The sequence below is a fragment of the Periplaneta americana genome, chromosome 3 (assembly GCF_040183065.1).
Source record: "Periplaneta americana isolate PAMFEO1 chromosome 3, P.americana_PAMFEO1_priV1, whole genome shotgun sequence".
NCBI classification, from domain to species: Eukaryota; Metazoa; Arthropoda; class Insecta; order Blattodea; family Blattidae; genus Periplaneta; species Periplaneta americana.
The window spans coordinates 21,415,392-21,435,936 of record NC_091119.1 but is presented as its reverse complement, the minus strand read 5'-3'; the positions used below and the strand labels follow the sequence as shown (position 1 = coordinate 21,435,936).

The following is a 20,545-nucleotide window of genomic DNA, read 5'->3' as shown; positions in this document are numbered from 1 at the left end:
ATGAATATTCCTATGTATAATCTTTCGGGCTAGTTCTCGAATGCATTCAATGACGGGCGAACACTATCCTGAAGAGCAGTGGCGGCTCTTGATATTATGTGTGTTCACAATTTTGTGTTCCAAAATCGAAGAGAATTTGAAATCGTACATTTAGCCTAATATAAAATGTCATGATTCCAATGTTTCAGTATCGAAAAAACCGTATGTAAATTCAAAAGAACATATAATATAATATGTAAAGGTATCCCCGTAACATGAAATGAAGGCACTTGGGGGGCATGGAGGTAGAGCCCCATGCTTTCCATGACCTCGACACTAGAATGAGGTGGTGTGGTCGGCACCACGCTCTGACCGCCTTTTACCCCGGGAAAGACCCGGTACTCAATTGTATAGGAGGCTGAGTGAACCTCGGGGCCGTTCCGAAAGTTTGGCAACGAGAAAAAATCCTGTCACCACCTGGGATCGAACCCCGGACCTTCCAGTCCGTAGCCAGCTGCTCTACCAACTGAGCTACCCGGCCGCCATAATATAATATAATATAATATAATATAATATAATATAATATAATATAATATAATATAATAATAATAATAATAATAATAATAATAATAATAATAATAATAATAATAATAATAATAATGAAACCCAGTCTTTTTATTTCCAATTTTTCCTGGTAAGCCAGTTTACCCAGTTCTTTACTGTTCCAAATTACTTGAATAGAGTTCATTGTTTACGTTTGCAAAAAATGAATACATACCACAATGCCGTTATTTACAAAAGCGTGTGTTCAGTAATATATTTTGATTCACAACACACTGATACACTATAGTCTATACCAGTACTGTAATCCCATTACCAGAGAATTATTACTATAAATACGTGCCAGTAAATATTATTCTTAAATATTATACACCACCATACAAATACTTAAATTCATACCACTATCACAGACAGCCAGCACGTGTTTGAAAACCAAACTATGCTATTATGCTAACACTGATGTATAGTAATTCACAAACTACACTCTCGTAGCAGCACTGTACACACATGCACATAAAGTAAACGTTCCGACAGTGACATGCTGACACTTACAAGCTAGAATACAGACTATTAAATTTCTTCCTTGAGATATAGCACGTGAACGATAGCATCGATGCACCTGATATCTGTAGAATAGATTCACTGTTCACTTAACGCTTTGTGTTCTTGACGAGTCATAAGCGGCCAGCGAAAGACAATTTTCTCCCGCGCATGCGTGAAATTCCTGTAACCTTCTTGGAAAGAGCATGGCTTGTACGTGAACGGATGTTGCCAAGTTTACATAAGAAGTTTATGCAAGATGCGAGAGGTTTAAAATACTCGATTCTGATATTATACATTCCCACTACTTCAATACGGTATTAAATAATAAACCTAGTCGTGCATTAATGGAAACAAGTGTTCTTGTGCTCTTTTTGACGCACCGCCACTGCTGAAGAGAAAGAACCACAAGAACCGATTTCTTTGCTTCCCACGATGTTTCAGCAGTAACGCTGGCTTCACTTTCTCAGGAAGTCTGCGTACTACTCGGTAAATCCCATTATTCATAGTACTACTATCCTATAAAAGTTATAGTAAATTACCCTTATAACATATCCCAGGTTAGGTTAGGTAAGGTTAGGTAACGGTGGCTAGGGGCGGATTATGGACGACCCTGTGCACGTCGGCCATTCTGAGACCTGTCATCTAGAATTTTCGTCACCGATTTTTCTTCACCCAGTAATTTCGTCACCCACTGCAGCATTTTGTCACCGATTCACTTTTGTCACCAAATCAGTTTTGCCACCAATTTATTTTCCTCATCATTATTCGCCACCACAATTTTTCCCCCCTTCGTGTCGCTTCCCTTGATGATACCTATATAAAATGATGCGTAATATAAAACTTCCCAATTCATTGTGTTCATTTAGTTTCCAAGGATAAATTGATTTTTGGATACGAAATCTTCAAGTTACAGGTTTCATTGGTTTTAACAAAATCTTCAAGTTAAAGTACGTAATAGAGCAAGAGATAAATTAATCTATAATGGACATATGTATAACAAAGCACAAAATAACAAAGATCGGGATTGTATGGAGGTGTGATCAGCACGGCATTTGTAATTCACTGATGACTATTTCCTCAGATAAGAAAACCATTATAATAGTAGTATGCGTTACAAGAGCGGTATGTTGCAGTTTTCATGTTCGAGGAAAAGTTTGAAAAAGCGAAACAGTTGAGCTTTTTTAATTTCCGAGAATTGAAAGAAAACATACCGCTCGTGTATCGTACATTATTTTGTGCGAAGATCGTTTATTACATACCTGAAAGAGGAATTTCTAATTAGTTGCAATGAAATCTCCATCTTGGTTTCTGTTCAATGATGGCAAATTTGCAAAACAAAAATATCTATCTTCAACATTGTTGCTTTAAAATGTTTTCTGTGTTTACTATACTCCAGCAGGCCGTGATATACGTCTGTCTTTTTTTTCCCCAGTCTATAGAATCTTGTTGATTTTTTCACGGCTTCCTTAATGTTACTTGCATCACGAATACAGTAACTTTAGTGGAGTTGTAGAGTTTACTTAATTTTTGCAAATATTTAAAAACAATAATTAACAGTGCAATTTAGGTGAAATTGCAGTGGTAGTTTCCAATTTATAATTATTACTATATTGAACGTCTCTAAAAATAATATGTTAAAAGCCTAAAGCAGTAAAATAAATATGTCACTTAAGCGGTAAGAAGAGGGAAATTGTTATGTGTGTTAGGTTGGGAATAGTGAATGTGGAATTTTAGACTTTCCGCGGATTGGTTTTGTGCGGAAACCAAGCAAATACGCACGATCTCGCACAAAAGAATCTACAGAGCATTCGAACCACTCAGCAAATTGTGGTAGAATTGGAGCTGCGGAATGTGTAGAAGTAATGAAAGCTGAAGCTGGAACTTCAGAGGAAGCTACGTCATCTATTTTACAACGACATACAATTATTATTTTGGTGATGAAATCCTCTCAGTATAAAAAAATGATGATAAAATGTATATGATGACGATATATCTTCGGTGACAAACTCTCTTCAGTAACAAAAAAACATGATGACAAATTGTATTTGATGACCAAAAACTAATGACGAAAAATAGGTGACAAACTATAATGGTGACGAAATTTCCGGTTACGAAATGCCCTATTGTGCACCCCGAATTTATGGGATGAATAAGGATGACATCCCAGCAGTTAGTTGCATTGTTCCGGAACGTGTGTCACTGTTGCTTGTGTATTGGAAAATGAAGTATGCGGTTGAACAGAAAATTTATTTGATGAAATGTTACGTGAAAAAGATAACTATAGAATATGCGTTCGGATATTTGCTCGTAAATATTCTGACTCTAACATTTCTACAAAATCTTGCGTTTTGAAGTTGGTGAAAAAGTGGCGTATAACAGGTTCAGTTTGTGATATAGGGTAGAGTATCATAAATCGCACCGCTTCCTAAATGGCACCACTGCTAGTTTAAAACAAGTTACTGTAGTAGTGTGGCATCTAGTGGTATTGTTACAATCTACCATATGAACTTCCACCATGTCACTTGATTTCTGCCACTTCTTTGTGTCAGCAGCGTGGTGATAGTGTATCTAATATAATCGCTCAGGTGGATGTATATTTAGCTAACATTTTGTAACTAAATAACGGATTTGTATGCAAAGGAATCCATAATCTTAAGATGTTATTCGTTTAAAGAGATATTAAAGAACATTTAACTTAGTAGGATTTTCGAACATGTGGTGATTATAGGCTAGAATGAAGGAAATAATAACTTATGACGTAGTTTCTCAATTCGCACCACTTTGTAGGTGCCTAATTGGCACCGGTGCGATATGAGCAACTGTAGCAATTCTAACCGTACAAAAGAAGGCCCCAAAAATTTTAACTGAACTAGGAATGCATCAGGTGGGTACAATGTCAAGTAGTGAAAAGGGCGTTAATACAACAAGTGTGTGTTGTAAAGCGCACCAGGTATTTCGTGCCACATGTGATAATTTTTAAACGTGAAACAGTGCATCCTACATTATAAGCTGGTGCTCCTCCAGGATCGTTATTTGTTTACTCTCATTCAGGTTACATCAACAATGAACTATTTGTCGAATAGCTCAAACATTTTATTTGCCACTCAAACCTGCCATAGAAAAAAGTGCTGCTTCTGTGTGTCCACCTATACGAACCATTCCAAAAATTTAGAAGCTAGATTATCTCGGGAAAATGGTATGCTCCTGTTTCAGCTTTCACGTCATAATACTCAGAGGCCCAGCCTTTAGATGTTTCTATCTTCAAATCATTTCAGACAGCCATATCATGAAGCAGTTCTTAGGTGGCTTCGAGATAATCGTGGAGAAAAGGTGACGCAGTTTACAGTCTGAACTGCCTGGTGAAGCACATGGAAAATGTGTAACAATAAAAACCGCATTCAGAAAGTTTAAATGTTACGTAATTTACGCTCTATTTTTTTCAATTTCATTTGAAGATGCGTTACTTTGTTTCATTAATTTCAATAAACTTGTAATTTGCATTTATTACGTTATTCGTATTAAATACCGTTCAATATGTTCAATATTAAAAGCTTTCCTTCATCCTGTTCCCTGCAGATAAAGAGGTGCGATTTAAGAAACCGCAGGTGCTATTTAGGAAACTAGTTGCCTAAATGGCACCACTGATATGTATTATGAAAATGTCATTTAATTAAAAAATATTTTGTGCGAGATCGTGCGTATTTGCTTGTTTTCCGCACAGAACCAATACGCGGTAAGTGTAAAATACCATATTCAGTATTCCCAACGTAACACACACAACAATTTCCCTCTTCTTACCGCTTAAGCGCGACATTCATTTTACTGCTTTAGGCTTTTAACATATTATTTTTAGAGACGTTTAACATAGTAATAATTATAAATTGGAAACTTACCACTGCAATTTCATCTAAATTGCAATGTTAGTTATTGTTTTTAAATATTTGCAAAAATTAAGTAAAGTCTACTACTCCACGAAACTTATTGCATTCCTGATACAATTAACATTAAGGAAGCCGTGAAAAAATCAACAAGATTCCAGATGCCGATGTTATTACTGCAATATGTTATATAAATAATATTGTTGAAATATTAAAATGAAAAATAAATCATTACATAACCTTACCGTTTGTTTTAAGTTCGCATTTATAGACTGGGGGGGAAAAAAGGACAGACGTATATCACGGCCTGCTGGAGTATAGTAAACGCAGAAAACATTTTATAGCAACAATGTTGAAGAAAGATATTTTGGTTTTCTGAAGTTGCCGTCATTGAACAGAAACCAAGATGGAGATTTCATTGCAACTAATTAGAAATTCGTCTTTCAGGTATGTAATAAACGATCTTCGCACAAAATAATGTACGATATACGAGCGGTATGTTTGGTTTCATGTTCTCGGAAATTAAAAAAGCTCAACTACGTTTCGCTTTTTCAATCTTTTCCTCGACCATGAAAACGTCAACATACCGCTCTTGTAACGTATATTACTATAACCAAATTCAAGGATTCTTTTTTTACATCAAAGGTAAATGTTCTGGCAATGTATCGCTGTAAAGGAATGGAAAAAAATAAAAACTGTATTGTTCAATAAAAATTATAAATGCTAAAGTGGTGCGATATAGGCAACTTTACCCTACAGAAGAAGCAGAAAAGACACGTTTTAACTGAAGATAGACTTGGGGATATTCGGGCGCGGTTAGAAGTCAGTCCAGTAAATCACTTAATCTTCTAGGACAGGAAACGAACATACCCATGAGGTCGGCCCACAAAGTGCCAACTTCCGAAATTTCGACCATATAAACAGAGGTTTGTGGCGGAGTGACATGTGAGGAAATATCAGAATCTACAGGGATTTCATTAAATTCAGTATTCTGTATTTTGACAAAGAACTTGAAGAAGAGAAAAATGTGTGTGCGATGGGTCCCTCACTGCTTGACTGCTGAATAGAAGCAGAAACGCCTGGACATTGCAGACTTGCTGACAGGACCGTCATGAAAACGAGTAGCCCAACGAGAAACTGTATTACAGTTCACTGTAAGTTTACCACAAACTCCACTCAAAGCACTGTAGAAGTTTATATTCCTGTGGGGAGGTGGGATGATTTGCCACGTAAAGATTTGATCTTAGGTCTTCAATGGTCACAGTACCCGAGACACGTGTAGGCTCCATTTCTAGCTCTCGTTACCTAAACACAGAATATGCTATGGACGAAACGAACACGCTTCTTCCTCAATCCTTCGCTACGGGGTGACGTCACATTCTTAGTCATAACATGGCTAACATTGAACAAGTTTATATACAAATGCACGTTCAACAAGAGTTTGATATAGCTATTCCTTTGTTTTTTAGAACTTTGAACATGTATTTGTATTAGGCGATTGTCAAGATGGCCATGACTAGACCATGATAACCACGTGACTCCGATTCGTGTCGCAGCCTTTCTCGTTAGCCACGCTTCAACTGCAACTGATGTAATTTTCATTGGTGTTGCGACATCCATTTCACAGTTCTGCCAACCTGTGCATTATTTATGAAATGACCCTCGCAATTTTCTCGTAAAATGAGAGCACTGTATGTTTTATTATTATTATTATTATTATTATTATTATTATTATTATTATTATTATTTCATTTGTAATTATCATTTTATATTAATTGCCATTAATTTAATTATTTCTTTGTACTTTTATTGTAAATTATTGCTAATGTTGTTGTTATATTGTTTGTGCTGAACTGTAATTGGCCTCTGGCTGTTGTACAGCACATTAAATATAAGTAAATAAATAAATAAATAAATAAATAAATAAATAAATAAATAAATAATAATAATAATAATAATTATTATTATTATTATTATTATTATTATTAGTAGTAGTAGTAGTAGTAGTGTCGCGCGCCGTAGCGTCGCGGTCTAAGGCATCCTGCCTAGGACTAGCGTTACGGAATGCTCGCTGGTTCGAGTCCTCATGAAATTTCGGCCAGTGTATGGGACCGGTGCCCTCCCAGCATCATGATACACTTGGGGAGCTACGATAGGTAGCGAAATCCGGTTGCGAATGCCAGCTATAACGGCTGGGGGGATCATCGTGCTAACCACGCGGTACCTTCATTCTGGTTGGATGATAGTCCACCTCTTCTTCGACATGTGGGCGTGAGGCCAGCAGCCGGCTGGTCGGTCTAGGCCCTTCACGGGCTGTAGCGCCACTGATTATTATTATTATTATTATTATTATTATTTTATTAGTAGTAGTAGTAGTAGTAGTACCACATCGGCCTTAATAGCGATATTTTTCTTAAATTGGATGTTCGAAAACGTAAAACAAGGAAATATTCCTATCTTCCTGCTAGGAATAGAACTAAAATTCACTAAATCGTCCGGATATAGGCTAGTATCACAGTCTAGTATATTGTATTGTATTGTATTGTATTGTATTGTATTTATTAACATTCCATGGTATTCATACATTGCTTCACAGCTATAATATGGAACAAGTCAAAAAACTTAATACTATTATAAAGTCTAATTTATAGTCACAGTCTAGATGAAATATATACAGACGAGATTTACAATATAGTCTATTAGTACAACACAATGTCACAAAGCTCAATACGTAGGAAATATGCATCCACAGATAGTTGTTAACCACTAGGATCGCTACTATCGCCTCATCACAGACAATGCGAAATAGTACCTGCACAGTCTATTGTTCCTAGTACCCTCATCAACTCAAGCTTCGTGACTGTATATACTAGACTGTGCTAGAATTATGTAAAGTGTAGTTAAGAATCTTGCGTCAGTGAAGGACAACATAATGTAATAAGACGACAATATAAAACAAACTATTAAATAAATAAATAAATAAATAAATAAATAAATAAATAAATAAATAAATAAATAAATAAATAAATAATATTGTGCTCAAGGCCTTAACTGTGGTCAGCGGAATTTAATATTTCTATCGAGATAAGTTTCACTGAACTGCTCAGCAGATGTCAGGTCTGTGGCGTCATGATTTTTAGATGTGGAGGTGATGTAAGTTGAACAGACAATTGAAGAGTGTGATGAAGGCAACAGCGGCTTTCGTCCGAGGTTAGTAACCAGTTTTTTTTTTCATGTTCAGATGTGCATTTGCTCTATTTACCCGAGTGCGTTTATGCGCAACGTGCTTCAGTTCAGTCACCAGTGATTCCTGCGCTTTTATAACAATGTTGAGTCTCACTACAGAAACTGCGAGGGTTACGAAGACTAAAAAAGTGACAAATTTTTCTTGACGTAAAAAAACGAAGTATATGCTACGAAGACATGCAACAACCATGAAATGAGATGAAGTTTATAAAAATGCTAACATGGGTATAAATATAGTCAAAGATTGGCTTGATTTTAATTTCTTTTCGTTAAATATTAAAAGCAACATTAATCTCTTTTTCTTTAACATTTATCGGTAAACAGTCTTTGAATCATCATAGTAATTTAAGTTTAGTAATACGTAATTGTAGTTCTTCTATTTTAATTTGTAAATGTTTTCCTTTGAAAGAAGCTGTAATTGTGAAATATCTGGGCATTATCATTGACCTACATCTGAAATGCTATCCTTGTGTTTCTTATCTATACAGCAGATTACGTAAAACTATTTATATATTTGTTATTCTTCACCGTATTTTACCAATCAGTGACTTGCGTACAGTTTATTTAGTTATTTTTCAGACCATCATACAACATGGCATTATTGCGTGGGATGGAACTTAAAAAATTTCTTTACATCCTCTAAATTATTGTATTTGTATTCCTGGTGGCGTGGAAGAGAAGACCTGATGGCCTTAACTACACCAGAATAAATAAATAAATAAATAGATGGATGGATGGATGGATGGATGGATGGATGGATGGATGGATGGATGGATGGATGGATGGATGGATGGACGGACGGACGGACGGACGAACGAACAAATAAATAAATAAATAAATAAATAAATAAATAAATAAATTTTACAAAGTTAAAATATGTGAACATAGTAACCATGACGATCCGATAGTTAGAGCAAGAACTGGCATATATGCGGTCCCGGGTACTAGGAAACTACCAAATATGCTTTAAAACCAATTGATTACCCTTCTAAATTAATCTTTTCTGAATTTAAAATCTTTAAAATAGAATAATATTAGGCTATACGAATAACATTATTGAAGTAGACCTATTATTTATCACAAAAATCGTGAAGATTATATACCATTTTCTTTTTTTACAATACTAGACGGATTGCTAATTTACCCTTAAAAGAGCTAAAATTTTTCACAATGGCAGGTTTAAAACACAGTATTAGTCAAGGTCCAAGATTATAGAAATTTTCAACAGTTTCTTTTCTAATGTCAATAAAAGAATTAAATATTTATTTATCAGTGATATTTAATTGATGTTATGTATAGTAGTAATTTATGTAACTAGTGTATAATCTTTTATAATACAAGTGCTGATAGTTTTTTGGTAATTTAATTGAACTTAACGAATGTTTGTTGTCTTAATAACGGGACCGGAGGTCGAGAAATAATTATCTAATGACAGGAACATGAGTTTAAAAAGCGAAATTAAATTATCTGAGGATAAATCTTATCACAAATTATATCCGGTAAGATAATCCCAATGCGAACAACAGCTGTAATTCTGAACAATTAAACATTCGTGGTTATAATACTAAGATCCAGAAAAACAGTCAAATCGAAGCAGAGATGATAAGAATAAAAGACTCCTTGGAATAAAAACAACTGAACATTTGAGGTTATAACAACACTCTTTTAAACTGTTTTATCATTGCTTATCTATAATTTTCAACATGTTTAATTTTATTGTAAACAATTTTACTTACAGTAATTAATTGTGAAATTATTGTAATTAATTATCATTGCATGTTGAGGCAGCGAGTCTCTCGTAATCATTTGATAGCTGATATATCGAAGCAGAGATGATACAAATACAGTAAAACAAATGAACATAGGAGGGGAAAAAACATCACTGATTAATTTTGAGCAGCATGTTTTTAACTATCATTGTAAATCGATTCTCCTTTGTCACTCTAGCTTCAATGAGCTCGTTCATTGGCTGAGAAACGTTCGCGTGGGATTTTCTGGGTAATTATGACATGAGTGAATGTTTAGCGCGTGAGTTTACGTTCACGCGCTAATTTTCACGAGTGTTCATAATGAAAATTATACAAGTGTTACATACAACGTTTCATGCTATTCTAGCATCAAAATATGTAACAAAGACTTACTTACTTATTTACTGGCTTTTAAGGAACCCGTAGGTTCATTGCCGCCCTCACATAAGCCCGCCATTGGTCCCTATCCTGAGCAAGATCAATCCATTCTCTATCATATCCCACCTCCCTCAAATCCATTTTAATATTATCTTTCCATTTACGTCTCGGCCTCCCCAAAGGTCTTTTTCCCTTCGGCCTCCCAACTAACACTCTATATGCATTCCTGGATTCGCCCATACGTGCTACATGTCCTGCCCAACTCAAACGTCTGGATTTAATGTTCCTAATTGTGTTAGGTGAAGAATACAATGCGTGCAGCTCTGCGTTATGTAACTTTCTCCATTCTCCTGTAACTTCATCCCTCTTAGCCCCAAATATTTTCGTAAGAACCTTATTCTCAACCACCCTTAATCTCTGTTCGTCTCTCACAGTGAGAGTCCAAGTTTCACAACCATACAGAACAACCGTTAATATAACTGTTTTATAATTTCTAACTTTCAGATTTTTTGACAGCAGACTGGATGACAAAAGCTTCTCAACCGAATAATAACACGCATTTGCCATATTTATTCTGCGTTTAATTTCCTCCCGAGTGTCATTTATATTTGTTACTGTTGCTCCAAGATATTTGAATTTTTCCACCTCTTCGAAGGATAAATCTCCAATTTTTATAGTTCCATTTCGTACAATATTCTGGTCACGAGACATAATCATATTCTTAGTCTTTTCGGGATTTACTTCCAACCCTATCGCTTTACTTGCTTCAACTAGAATTTCCGCGTTTTCCCTAATCGTTTGTGGATTTTCTCCTAACAGTAACAAAGACTACTATTGTAAATTTACAAAATGTAATGTTATGACGTAGTAGAGACATGAGTACTGGATATGACGTAATATATTTCATGGTTGCTAAGTAACCGTTTTTAAAACAATGTTATTTTGTTGCTGTTTTGAAGTTTTTTCTTACAGGTACGTTGTATAAAATTGTGTTGTGAAGGCGATGACGTCATGGAATACTAGTTCTTGGGTAACCTTTTCTGGCACCAGTGCCAGAATTACGTCAATTGTGCACGATTTATAGCGTCATAACTAGCGTGTTTTAATGCTAGGATAGCATAAAGTTTTTTTTTCTTTTTTTCATGTTCATTATTATTTTTTCGTTTTGTACTCGTATATATAAAATAATATTTGTCTGCATTAATTTTTGTATTTCTGTATTATAATGGAACTGAACACGAACTTTGCTTATTTTTTATGCTTCGTATAATTAATTTAGTATAAAAAATATCAATTTATACACATGGAAGTGGCGAAGAGAATCAACCCACTCGTAGTTGTGTTTTCTGCTTGTTTACTTCCCAAGAATATGGTTTACAAACTGTGTGTTGCGTAAGCATTCAAAATGGTCTATGCATTAATAGTATTAGTAAAAAAGAACGCAGTCAAAGATTTCCGTATCTGAATTGGAAAACGACACTGTTAGTAGAGTAATGCAAGAAGAAGGTGGTGTGAGTGAAAGTGATGAAGAATCTGTATGAAGTGGCAATGATAATGAAGAAAAAAGTCTCTTGCCGAAGCTGTAATTGTTGCTAATGATTTATGGCTATTTTTGGCTGAACAAAAAAATTACCAGAGGATGCGACAAAAAGTGTGTCATTGTAAATTACCTAGAACAGCCGTGGCGAAAATGTGACTCACGAGCACATTGTGGCTCGTAATGATAGCTATACGCTTCGTACCTCCGCCAACCCCCACCCTCTCACTCACTGGAGTCATACTCCGTTCCATTTGTATTTGTCTCTGACCTGCGAGTGGCGTATCGTCGCAATGTCTGTCTCGAAACCATGTATCTCTACAAAAACGAAAGATTTAAGTAGGATGGGAGGACGCATTTTTTTACTGCCAGTATGATGAGAATATTAAATGTATGATTTGTTCACAAGTATTACGAGGAAAACAGTTGTATAACATAAAACGGCATTATATTACATGTTACTTATGAAACTTTGAAAGGTTAAGTGTTGTTATCATCATCACCATCATCATCATCATCATCATCATCATAATCATCTCTGTACGTCGATCCTTTTTCAGCAGATGTACGAATAATGCGGTTAGATCTTCAATTTAAACTCACAGATTTAGAATGTGATGTTAAATGGAAGCTAGATGTAAGGACTTGACAAATGTTGAACTTTCCAAATCTTTGCCAAAAAATAAATCTCCGAAGCTTCGTTCTTTCGCTTGCTCTTTTGAAGCCATGTTCGCTACAACTTACGTTTGTGAAAAATTATTTTCAACAATGAAAATAATAAAAACCAAATTTAGATCACGACTAGATCAACCATATGACATAATTCCTGATTTTGAAACTCTGTCTCAGAGACCTTCTGAAGTCAGTTAATTTTAGGTTGTGATAATTTGTCCTATATTCTATTGTTCATTTCTTTCTTCGTTACACGTATTAAACATTAGTTTGTAACCTTATACTGTATAACATTATATTTAAGTGCTTGACGTAAGGAAAATGAAAATTTGTTAATAAGTCAGACAGTTGCTTCACTTCCCCTTCGGGTGTTTGCCTCCGTCCATAGGTGCTATGCACGTTGCAGGTTACACAGTGGCTCGGCGCACGATCGCATTTTCGCCACGGCTGATCTAGAAGAATAATTGTAAAATGTTTAATTAAAAAAAATTACAGATTTTTCTCAAAGTAAAACATACAGTTACGACATTTGTGTATAAAATAGCATTGATCAATATTATAACTAACTTTCAGTGTAACAAAAATGATGTCAGGGTCCGGATAAATTCGTTAAAACGACATAGATGACGTCCTGCGTAGGTCGTGACACTGCTAGTCACGTGCATCGACACAAGCTCGTGGTATCCAAGGTTACAGTTAATTCCGTGAGGTAATGGACATCAGAGAGTTCATTCAAGATCAGTTAAGGCTGGTTCACAATAAACCGGGAACGGAAACGAGAACGAGAACGGAAATACTGTTAAAATAAATGTAAGGTGGGTGCTCCTGTTATGGCCATGTTCCTGATATGGCCACCCCCCTATTGTGAGTTAGTTAACCAAAAAATCAGCTAAATTGCAGCAGCATCCAGTGAAAGGGCATCCTGGTATGTCACTTGATCGTTTTCCATCCAGTCAGGTTGAGCAATATGGCGTCAGTTGCCTATTTTGCGGTTTTCATGTGACCTCTTCTTATTTTTCTCTGGTAAGTCTCCTTTGTTTTATGCATGATTTTCAAAGACTTGTTTCATGAAAACCACCGTACTCCATTCAGTTTTTAATGTTCTGTTGATTGGTGTTGTAGTTGATGGCGTATCTTTTACGAGTTGTTCATAATAAAACGATTTTCGTGAAAGCTTACCTGCTCCTGATATGGCCATATCAAATTCACCATGGCCATATCAAGTTCATGTCACTTTTATTTTTTCACCTGACAAATTTACATGCCTTATAGCTGGGATTACGCAAAACTTTTTGTATTTTAAGAAAAACAACTTAATTTTTTTATGGGAAAACCTGTTTTGACTACACTTTTGAATTATAAAAAAGATTATTGTCATTTTTATTCATTTTACACCAAAATTATTTAATTTTAACACAACTGCTCTATCAAACTGAAAACAATCACGATTTGTAGAACGTGGAACTAGGGTGGCCATATCATGTGCACATGTTCCTGATATGGCCACTAGGTAGACTTTTGGAATTTGGGACTTTTTGGACAATTAAAGCTATTTTTGTGGGGAAAGGAAATTGTTTTAAGAAAGTCCATTAGACTGAGAACGAGTAAGAAAAAAAGTGGTTTACATTTTTTCAAAATGGCGGCTAGAAAAATTCTCAAACCTTAGCTTGGCCATATCAGGGACACCTACCTTATTTAAATGTGAGCATTCACAATAGTTAACTGTTTTCCGATACCGGTTTATTGTGGACTAGCCTTTACGAATCCCTGGAGGTCAATTGGAATTCACGCAAGGTTTCTTTCGTTGAGTGCTGCTCCCGGACCAGCCTGATGCAAGGACGAATAAATCATCTTGACACGACAGTGTACAGTAGTGCCAAAAAAAAACCGGACCGAACATTGTAGCTGATTTCAGAGCCTTGTTCACAGTGACAGCACGATCGACTGGTAACTAAGACTTTCGTGTTTCGAATCGTGCCTGGGAAGGAAACTTTTTTTTGTTCCTTATTGAAATTTATTCCCAATACTTTTCGATTGCAGCGGTATTTTACTATTTAATTAACTAATTATTCCCAGAACATGAATTTTACCAGCTTATTTTATAAGGTCCCTGAGACAAATAACGCCATGTATATCTTTATGCTCGACCATGCCGAAATGTAGTAATTATACACCTGGTAGCAGTCCTTTAATGCATGTCATTAAAATACACCTACTCATTAAAGTACAGGTGTTCAGCCAATGACAACTCAGCTTACAGGTGTTCAGCCAATGACAAGTCAGCTTTGTACCGTTATAAAACCGCAAGTATCGATTATTCTCGGAAATGCAATCGAAAGAGAATTAGCGAAAAGTCACGGAGGCTGGAAATCCAATACTGCCGCAGAAGGTTATGTTCTGTTACTATAATAATTAGCGTTAATTGTAAATAATATTCAAATAAATTCAATTTGTCATCTCGTTTTTCAATGTCGAATTCAATAATCAAGGTTATATCAAGTTTAACGGAATTACATCAAGGTCAATGACATTATTGTTCCTCGGAAAAAATCAATACTTTCGCGTCTGCGCACATCTCACAATTCACGACCTAGAACAAGGTCACTTCCGATCTTGTCAGATACAAATAAAATGTATACATCTGAATAATTTCAAGTTAGAAATATGGTCGAGCATAAAAAGTCGTATGAAACTCGCCTATGATGGTAATTAAGAAGCTCGTATGAAAATTATGAAACTCGCTTGCGCTCGTTTCATAAACATCCATACTCGCTTCTTAATTACTATCATTATAGGCTCGTTGCATAATGTACTATTAACGCCACCCTATTAATTCTTGTTAACGACACTAGATTTCGGTAGTGCATTACTGTAGCTTGCATTCGCTTGTCATGTAGTGATGAAATGAGTTACTAGCTGTCCGCTGACATTTACGAGTGACATGATATTCCACCGTTTTTCTGTTGTGTGTTCATAGTGAAAGGCCGTTCTTATATCAGGATAAGAGGGAATATTTGATTTTGTAAGTTTAGCAACTAATAACTATACTAAACTATATTTTTTCACGATCTTTAAACATTCTTCTTTGCTATCTATAAAATTTGAAAATGTTAGAGAATCAGGCGTGTAATGTAATGCCACGTGGCATTAAAGGTCTACAGATATAATTTTAAGTTATGTTAGTACGGTACTCATTTGTTTAACGATAGCCCTTGGCTTTTTAATAGTATTTTCATTGCTTTTATATTCATATTGTATGAGGTGTTTACATGGTAAGTGCGGGAATATAAGGAAAAACACTAACCTTTGAACTTACAAATGTCCAGAATGTGCACAGTGATGATATTGGTTCAATTGCTTATCGAACTCCTATTTTCTTGATTTACTTGTGGAAAACATTCATATTTAACTATGGTTAATGCTTTTGTCTTAATAACTTTCTACTGTATATCATTGTCTCTTTTTTTTTAAAGTAAGGAGTTACCGGAAAACATATTTTCCTAATCCATCTGGTGTTTCAGCTTCAGATCAAGTATATTTCGTTAGTGATTTTGTACTTTTTATTAACAGAAACTCAAATGTAATTGCTTAGTTTCATTTGTGTTGCTTAGGAAAAATAATTCATTAATAATATTATACATACCAGAAAATAGGTGGCGTTAATTGGACAAGCTGTCCTTAATAACGCCAGTTTACAAGTTTTCCTATTTGAGTTGTTGGCCTAATTCTTCTCCAGTATATAATATCAACATTTTCATTGTGCTATTTTCTAAAGATAAGGTTAAAGTTTCTTTGTCATAATTTGTGTGTTTGTACATAACTTATTTCCAGAGCAACAGTGGCTTAAGTGTTAAGATGGCGTTATTTGGTACGTGTACCTTAATGGCTTTCGAAATGGGCTACGTCAGCAGTCGAAACTACAACAATTTCAATAGATTACTCGCTATCTTGTGAATGCGGGCGTGGCATGCGCAGCGGCTCATTTCGGGGACTTTGATTATTCCGTCGGTCCGGGTTTTTTTGCCACTTCTGTACATTAGTGAAGTACGTAACATGGATACATCCCACGGCTTCTGTGAAGTTCCAGTGCCTCGTTTTTAGTACTGTGGAGTATAAAAAGTTATTGTTTTAGAATACATCAGCCGTGGCGAGAACGTGACTCGCGAGACATTCTGGCTCGCAGTGATAGCTGTGCATTTCGCTTGCTTTTAACCTCCGCCAACCCCCACCCTCTCACTCACTGGAGTCAAACTCCGTTCCATTTGTATTTGTCTCTGACCTGCGAGTGGCATATGTCTCTCTCGAAACCATGTACGAAAGTTCCAAGTAGGATGGGAGGACGCATTTTTTTGCTGTCAATATGATGAGAATATTAAATGTACGATTTGTTCACAAGTATTACGAGGAAAACGGTTGTACAACATAAAACGGCATTATACTACATGTTACTGATGAAACATTAAAAGGTTAAGTGTTATTGTTGTTGTTATCATCATCATCATCTCTGTACGTCGACCCTTTTACAGCAGATGTACGAATAATGCGGTTAGCTCTTCAATTTGAACTCGCTGATTTACTATGTGATGTCAAATGAAAGCTAGATGTAAGGACTTGACAAATGTTGTTTCTTTGCCAAAAATAAATATCCGAGACTTCGTTCTTTCGCTTGCTCTGTTGAAGCCATGTTCGCTACAACTTACGTTTGTGAAAAATTATTTTCAACAATTAAAATAGTAGAAACCAAATTTAGATGACGACTGACAGACAAATACCTTCGTGATCAACTACGACTGGCAGTAAGTGACATAATTCCTGATTTTGAAACTTTGTCGCAGAGACATTCTGAAGACAGCTAATTTTAGGTTGTGATATTGTTCATTTATCGTTCATTTCTTTCTTCGTTACACGTACTAAACATTAGTTTGTAGCCTTGTACTGTGTAAAATTATATTTAAGTGCTTGTCGTAAGGAAAATGAAAATCCGTTAATAAGTCAGACAGTTGCTTCACTTCCCCTTCGGGTGTCCGCCTCCCTCCATAGTTGCTATGCACGTTGCAGGTTACACAGTGGCTCGGCGCACGATTACATTTTCGCCACGGCTGGAATACATTATAAAATCTGCATGGCTGTAAGCTAATATCTAAGGATCAGAATTAGACTTTTAGGTAATCCAGTGTCCTGAAACTTAGAAATGTCAAATCCCGAGACACGGTGACTTAGCCAAAAGCTTAATTCTCATCATAATCAGCGTGAAAGTCTAAAAACTCATGTAGAATATTAGGGCTTCGGAACGTTTTTCTGAATATCATGATGTCATTGATGTATAAAACGTATAAGGACTTCGAAATTCTTTTGTTTTTGTTTTCTTGGTTATTTAACGAAACTATATCAACTATGTACTAGGTTATTTAACGTCAATAGGATTGGTGATAGCGAGTGGTATTTGGCGAGATGAGGCCGAGAATTCGCCATACATTACCTGGCATTCGCCTTATGGTTGGGGAAAACCTCGGGGAAAAAACCCAACCAGGTAATGAGCCCAAGCTGAGATCGAACCCGAGTCTGAGCCCGAGCCCGAGTCCGAGCCCGAGCGCAACTCCGAATCGGCAGGCAAGCGCCTTAGCCGACTGAGCTACGCCGGTGGCCAGAATCCTTTTGTTAGCGACTCATGTCATTTATGAAAAAAATGTACAGTACAATAACAATACTTGGCACAATAGCCTAAGACAGTGAAGTACTGATGTGAGAAGGAAAATCTTCTGAAATAGACAATGCAGAGTTTTGATGGAAATATACTGTGAAGTTGAACGACATGAGAAAACCTTGAAAAATCATCTCCTTCAATCTTGACTAATAAATCTATAATTCCGTTCAACGCCGGGAATTGAACTACAGTTTAAGGAAAAATAAAATAAGACCCTACTGTAACATTGACCTAGAGGCGTGGCCAGCAAAGACCATTGCGTCAAGTTCTCTGTGTTTGCGAAAGAATTAGCATTTGACTGTGAGTACAAAGTGTACAGAGAAACCTACAGAGAGGAAAAAATGTGTGCACTGGCGTCAGATATTTAATGTTTGCTAAGCCATCATTGACGGAGAGAGAATCTCCAAAACTAGCTGTACTTGACACTAAGAACAGTGAATGAGCTTTGTATTAACTTTTCATAGTAAGTAGTGTTTCATGTAACGACCATTGCAAATCACACACAGTGGGTCTTAGTTATCATAGTTAATAGTAATATGCGTTACAAGAGCGGTATGTTGACGTTTTCATGTTCGAGGAAAAGATTGAAAAAGCGGAACGTAGTTGAGCATTTTTAATTTCCGAGAAGTGAAAGAAAACATACCGCTCGTGTATCGTACATTATTTTGTGCGAAGATCGTTTATTACATACCTGAAAGAGGAATTTCTAATTAGTTGCAATGAAATCTCCATCTTGGTTTCTGTTCAATGACTGCAATTTTGGAAAACAAAAATATCTATCTTCAACATTGTTGCTTTAAAATGTTTTCTGTGTTTACTATACTCCAGCAGGCCGTGATATACGTCTGACTTTTTTTTCCCCCAGTCTATAAATGCGAACTTAAAACAAACTGCTTCCTTAATGTTACATGCATCACGAAATGCAGTAACTTTAGTGGAGTGGTAGAGTTTACTTATTTTTTGCAAATATTTAAAAACAATAATAAACAGTGGTAAGTTTCCAATTTATAATTATTACTATATTGAACGTCTCTAAAAATAATATGTTAAAAGCCTAAAGCAGTAAAATGAATATGACGCTTAAGCGGTAAGAAGAGGGAAATTGTTCTGTATGTTACGTTGGGAATACTGAATGTGGTATTTCACACTTACCGCGTATTGGTTTTGTGCGGAAAGCAAGCACAAAAGATTTTAACGGAAGCTATATGTCTGCAGTTTGTCAAAGAGATTATTTCCATATCTTCAGTTTTTGAAAACTCTGATATTCGTCAAGGTGGAGATCAAAAATAAAATTGAGATTTTGAGAGTTTGAATCATCCAGTAAATGAACTTACTGAGCAGCTGGCAATCGTAAATATGTGAGACGTTTATCAAGAGAGATATTCCGATTTATTATACGAATTGTAACTGTCCTAGTGAAGAGAAACTCTCTACACTCTTAGGATATTCATTTTAATCATTCTTATTCTAAACAGAGGTTATACAGAATTTCTATTCTTCCCTGTTAAGGTACTTATTTACATATAATTTTTTATTTTCCTTAAAAAAAATATTTTTGTGTCATCTGAAAGCTTGAACTTTCTAGTTTTAAAAAATATATCAATTTTGTCTCTATGATGTTTGGTTAATTAATTACCTACTTTTTATTGACCGGAAGCACCCTTTCTTTAAACCGGAAGTGCAGTTCTGCAAGTGTCAATCCGTCACATTCTCTCAATTTTATATATGTTTCGTGTAATAACAATTCGAATTTGGCGGTAGAGTTTGAGTGTATTATTTTTCATACAATCAGGAAGCTGTGTATTTGGTTACAATTTTTCATACCCTCAGGATGTAGATGATTTTTCTCCCCGTTCAGTTTTACAACATTTTACAACACTAATGTTAACACAAAGTGCACTTAGAATTGAGATATTTTCATCAAAATGAAGCTGATTAACGTAACTAAGTGCCAAAGTACAAACAGTGTCCTACTGCTTAAGAAAGTTAATTTAAAACTCAAAGATCTTAAATTGTTATTTTTATGTTTGAAGCTTTCAAAAAATAAAATGACATTTATGCTTAGCGGGATAAGATGAGGAAAAACTGTTTTCACAGCTTATTCTGTGTCCTTTTAGGAGTAAGACAGTGAAAGAAATTTTGTTCTAACATGAAACTGTGGGCTAAGCACTGAAACAAACAAATTACAGTGTTCACTTAAAAAAATTGCCCTTCCCAAAAAATATATCTTTAATTGTGTGTCAAGTAATCAGAAAAAAAAAGAGTTTTTAAAATTTAGGTAAAAACTACAAATTTTTCT

The 20,545-nt window shown here is 35.5% G+C and overlaps 2 protein-coding genes across 2 annotated transcripts in view; both read left to right on the top strand.

Annotated features, from left to right (window-relative positions):
- The first annotated feature begins 5,352 nt into the window (after positions 1-5,352).
- Positions 5,353-20,545, top strand: part of LOC138695829 (cytochrome P450 9e2-like) — a 449,657-nt gene continuing 434,464 nt past the window's right edge. The window contains exon 1 of the mRNA XM_069820094.1: positions 5,353-5,408. Coding sequence (XP_069676195.1) covers positions 5,368-5,408 — 41 coding nt within the window. The 5' untranslated portion in view covers positions 5,353-5,367. The remainder of the gene's footprint in view (positions 5,409-20,545) is intronic.
- Positions 8,023-20,545, top strand: part of LOC138695831 (cytochrome P450 9e2-like) — a 59,265-nt gene continuing 46,742 nt past the window's right edge. Inside the window, exon 1 of the mRNA XM_069820099.1 lies at positions 8,023-8,171. The gene's annotated coding sequence lies outside the window, so the exon portion shown is untranslated. The remainder of the gene's footprint in view (positions 8,172-20,545) is intronic.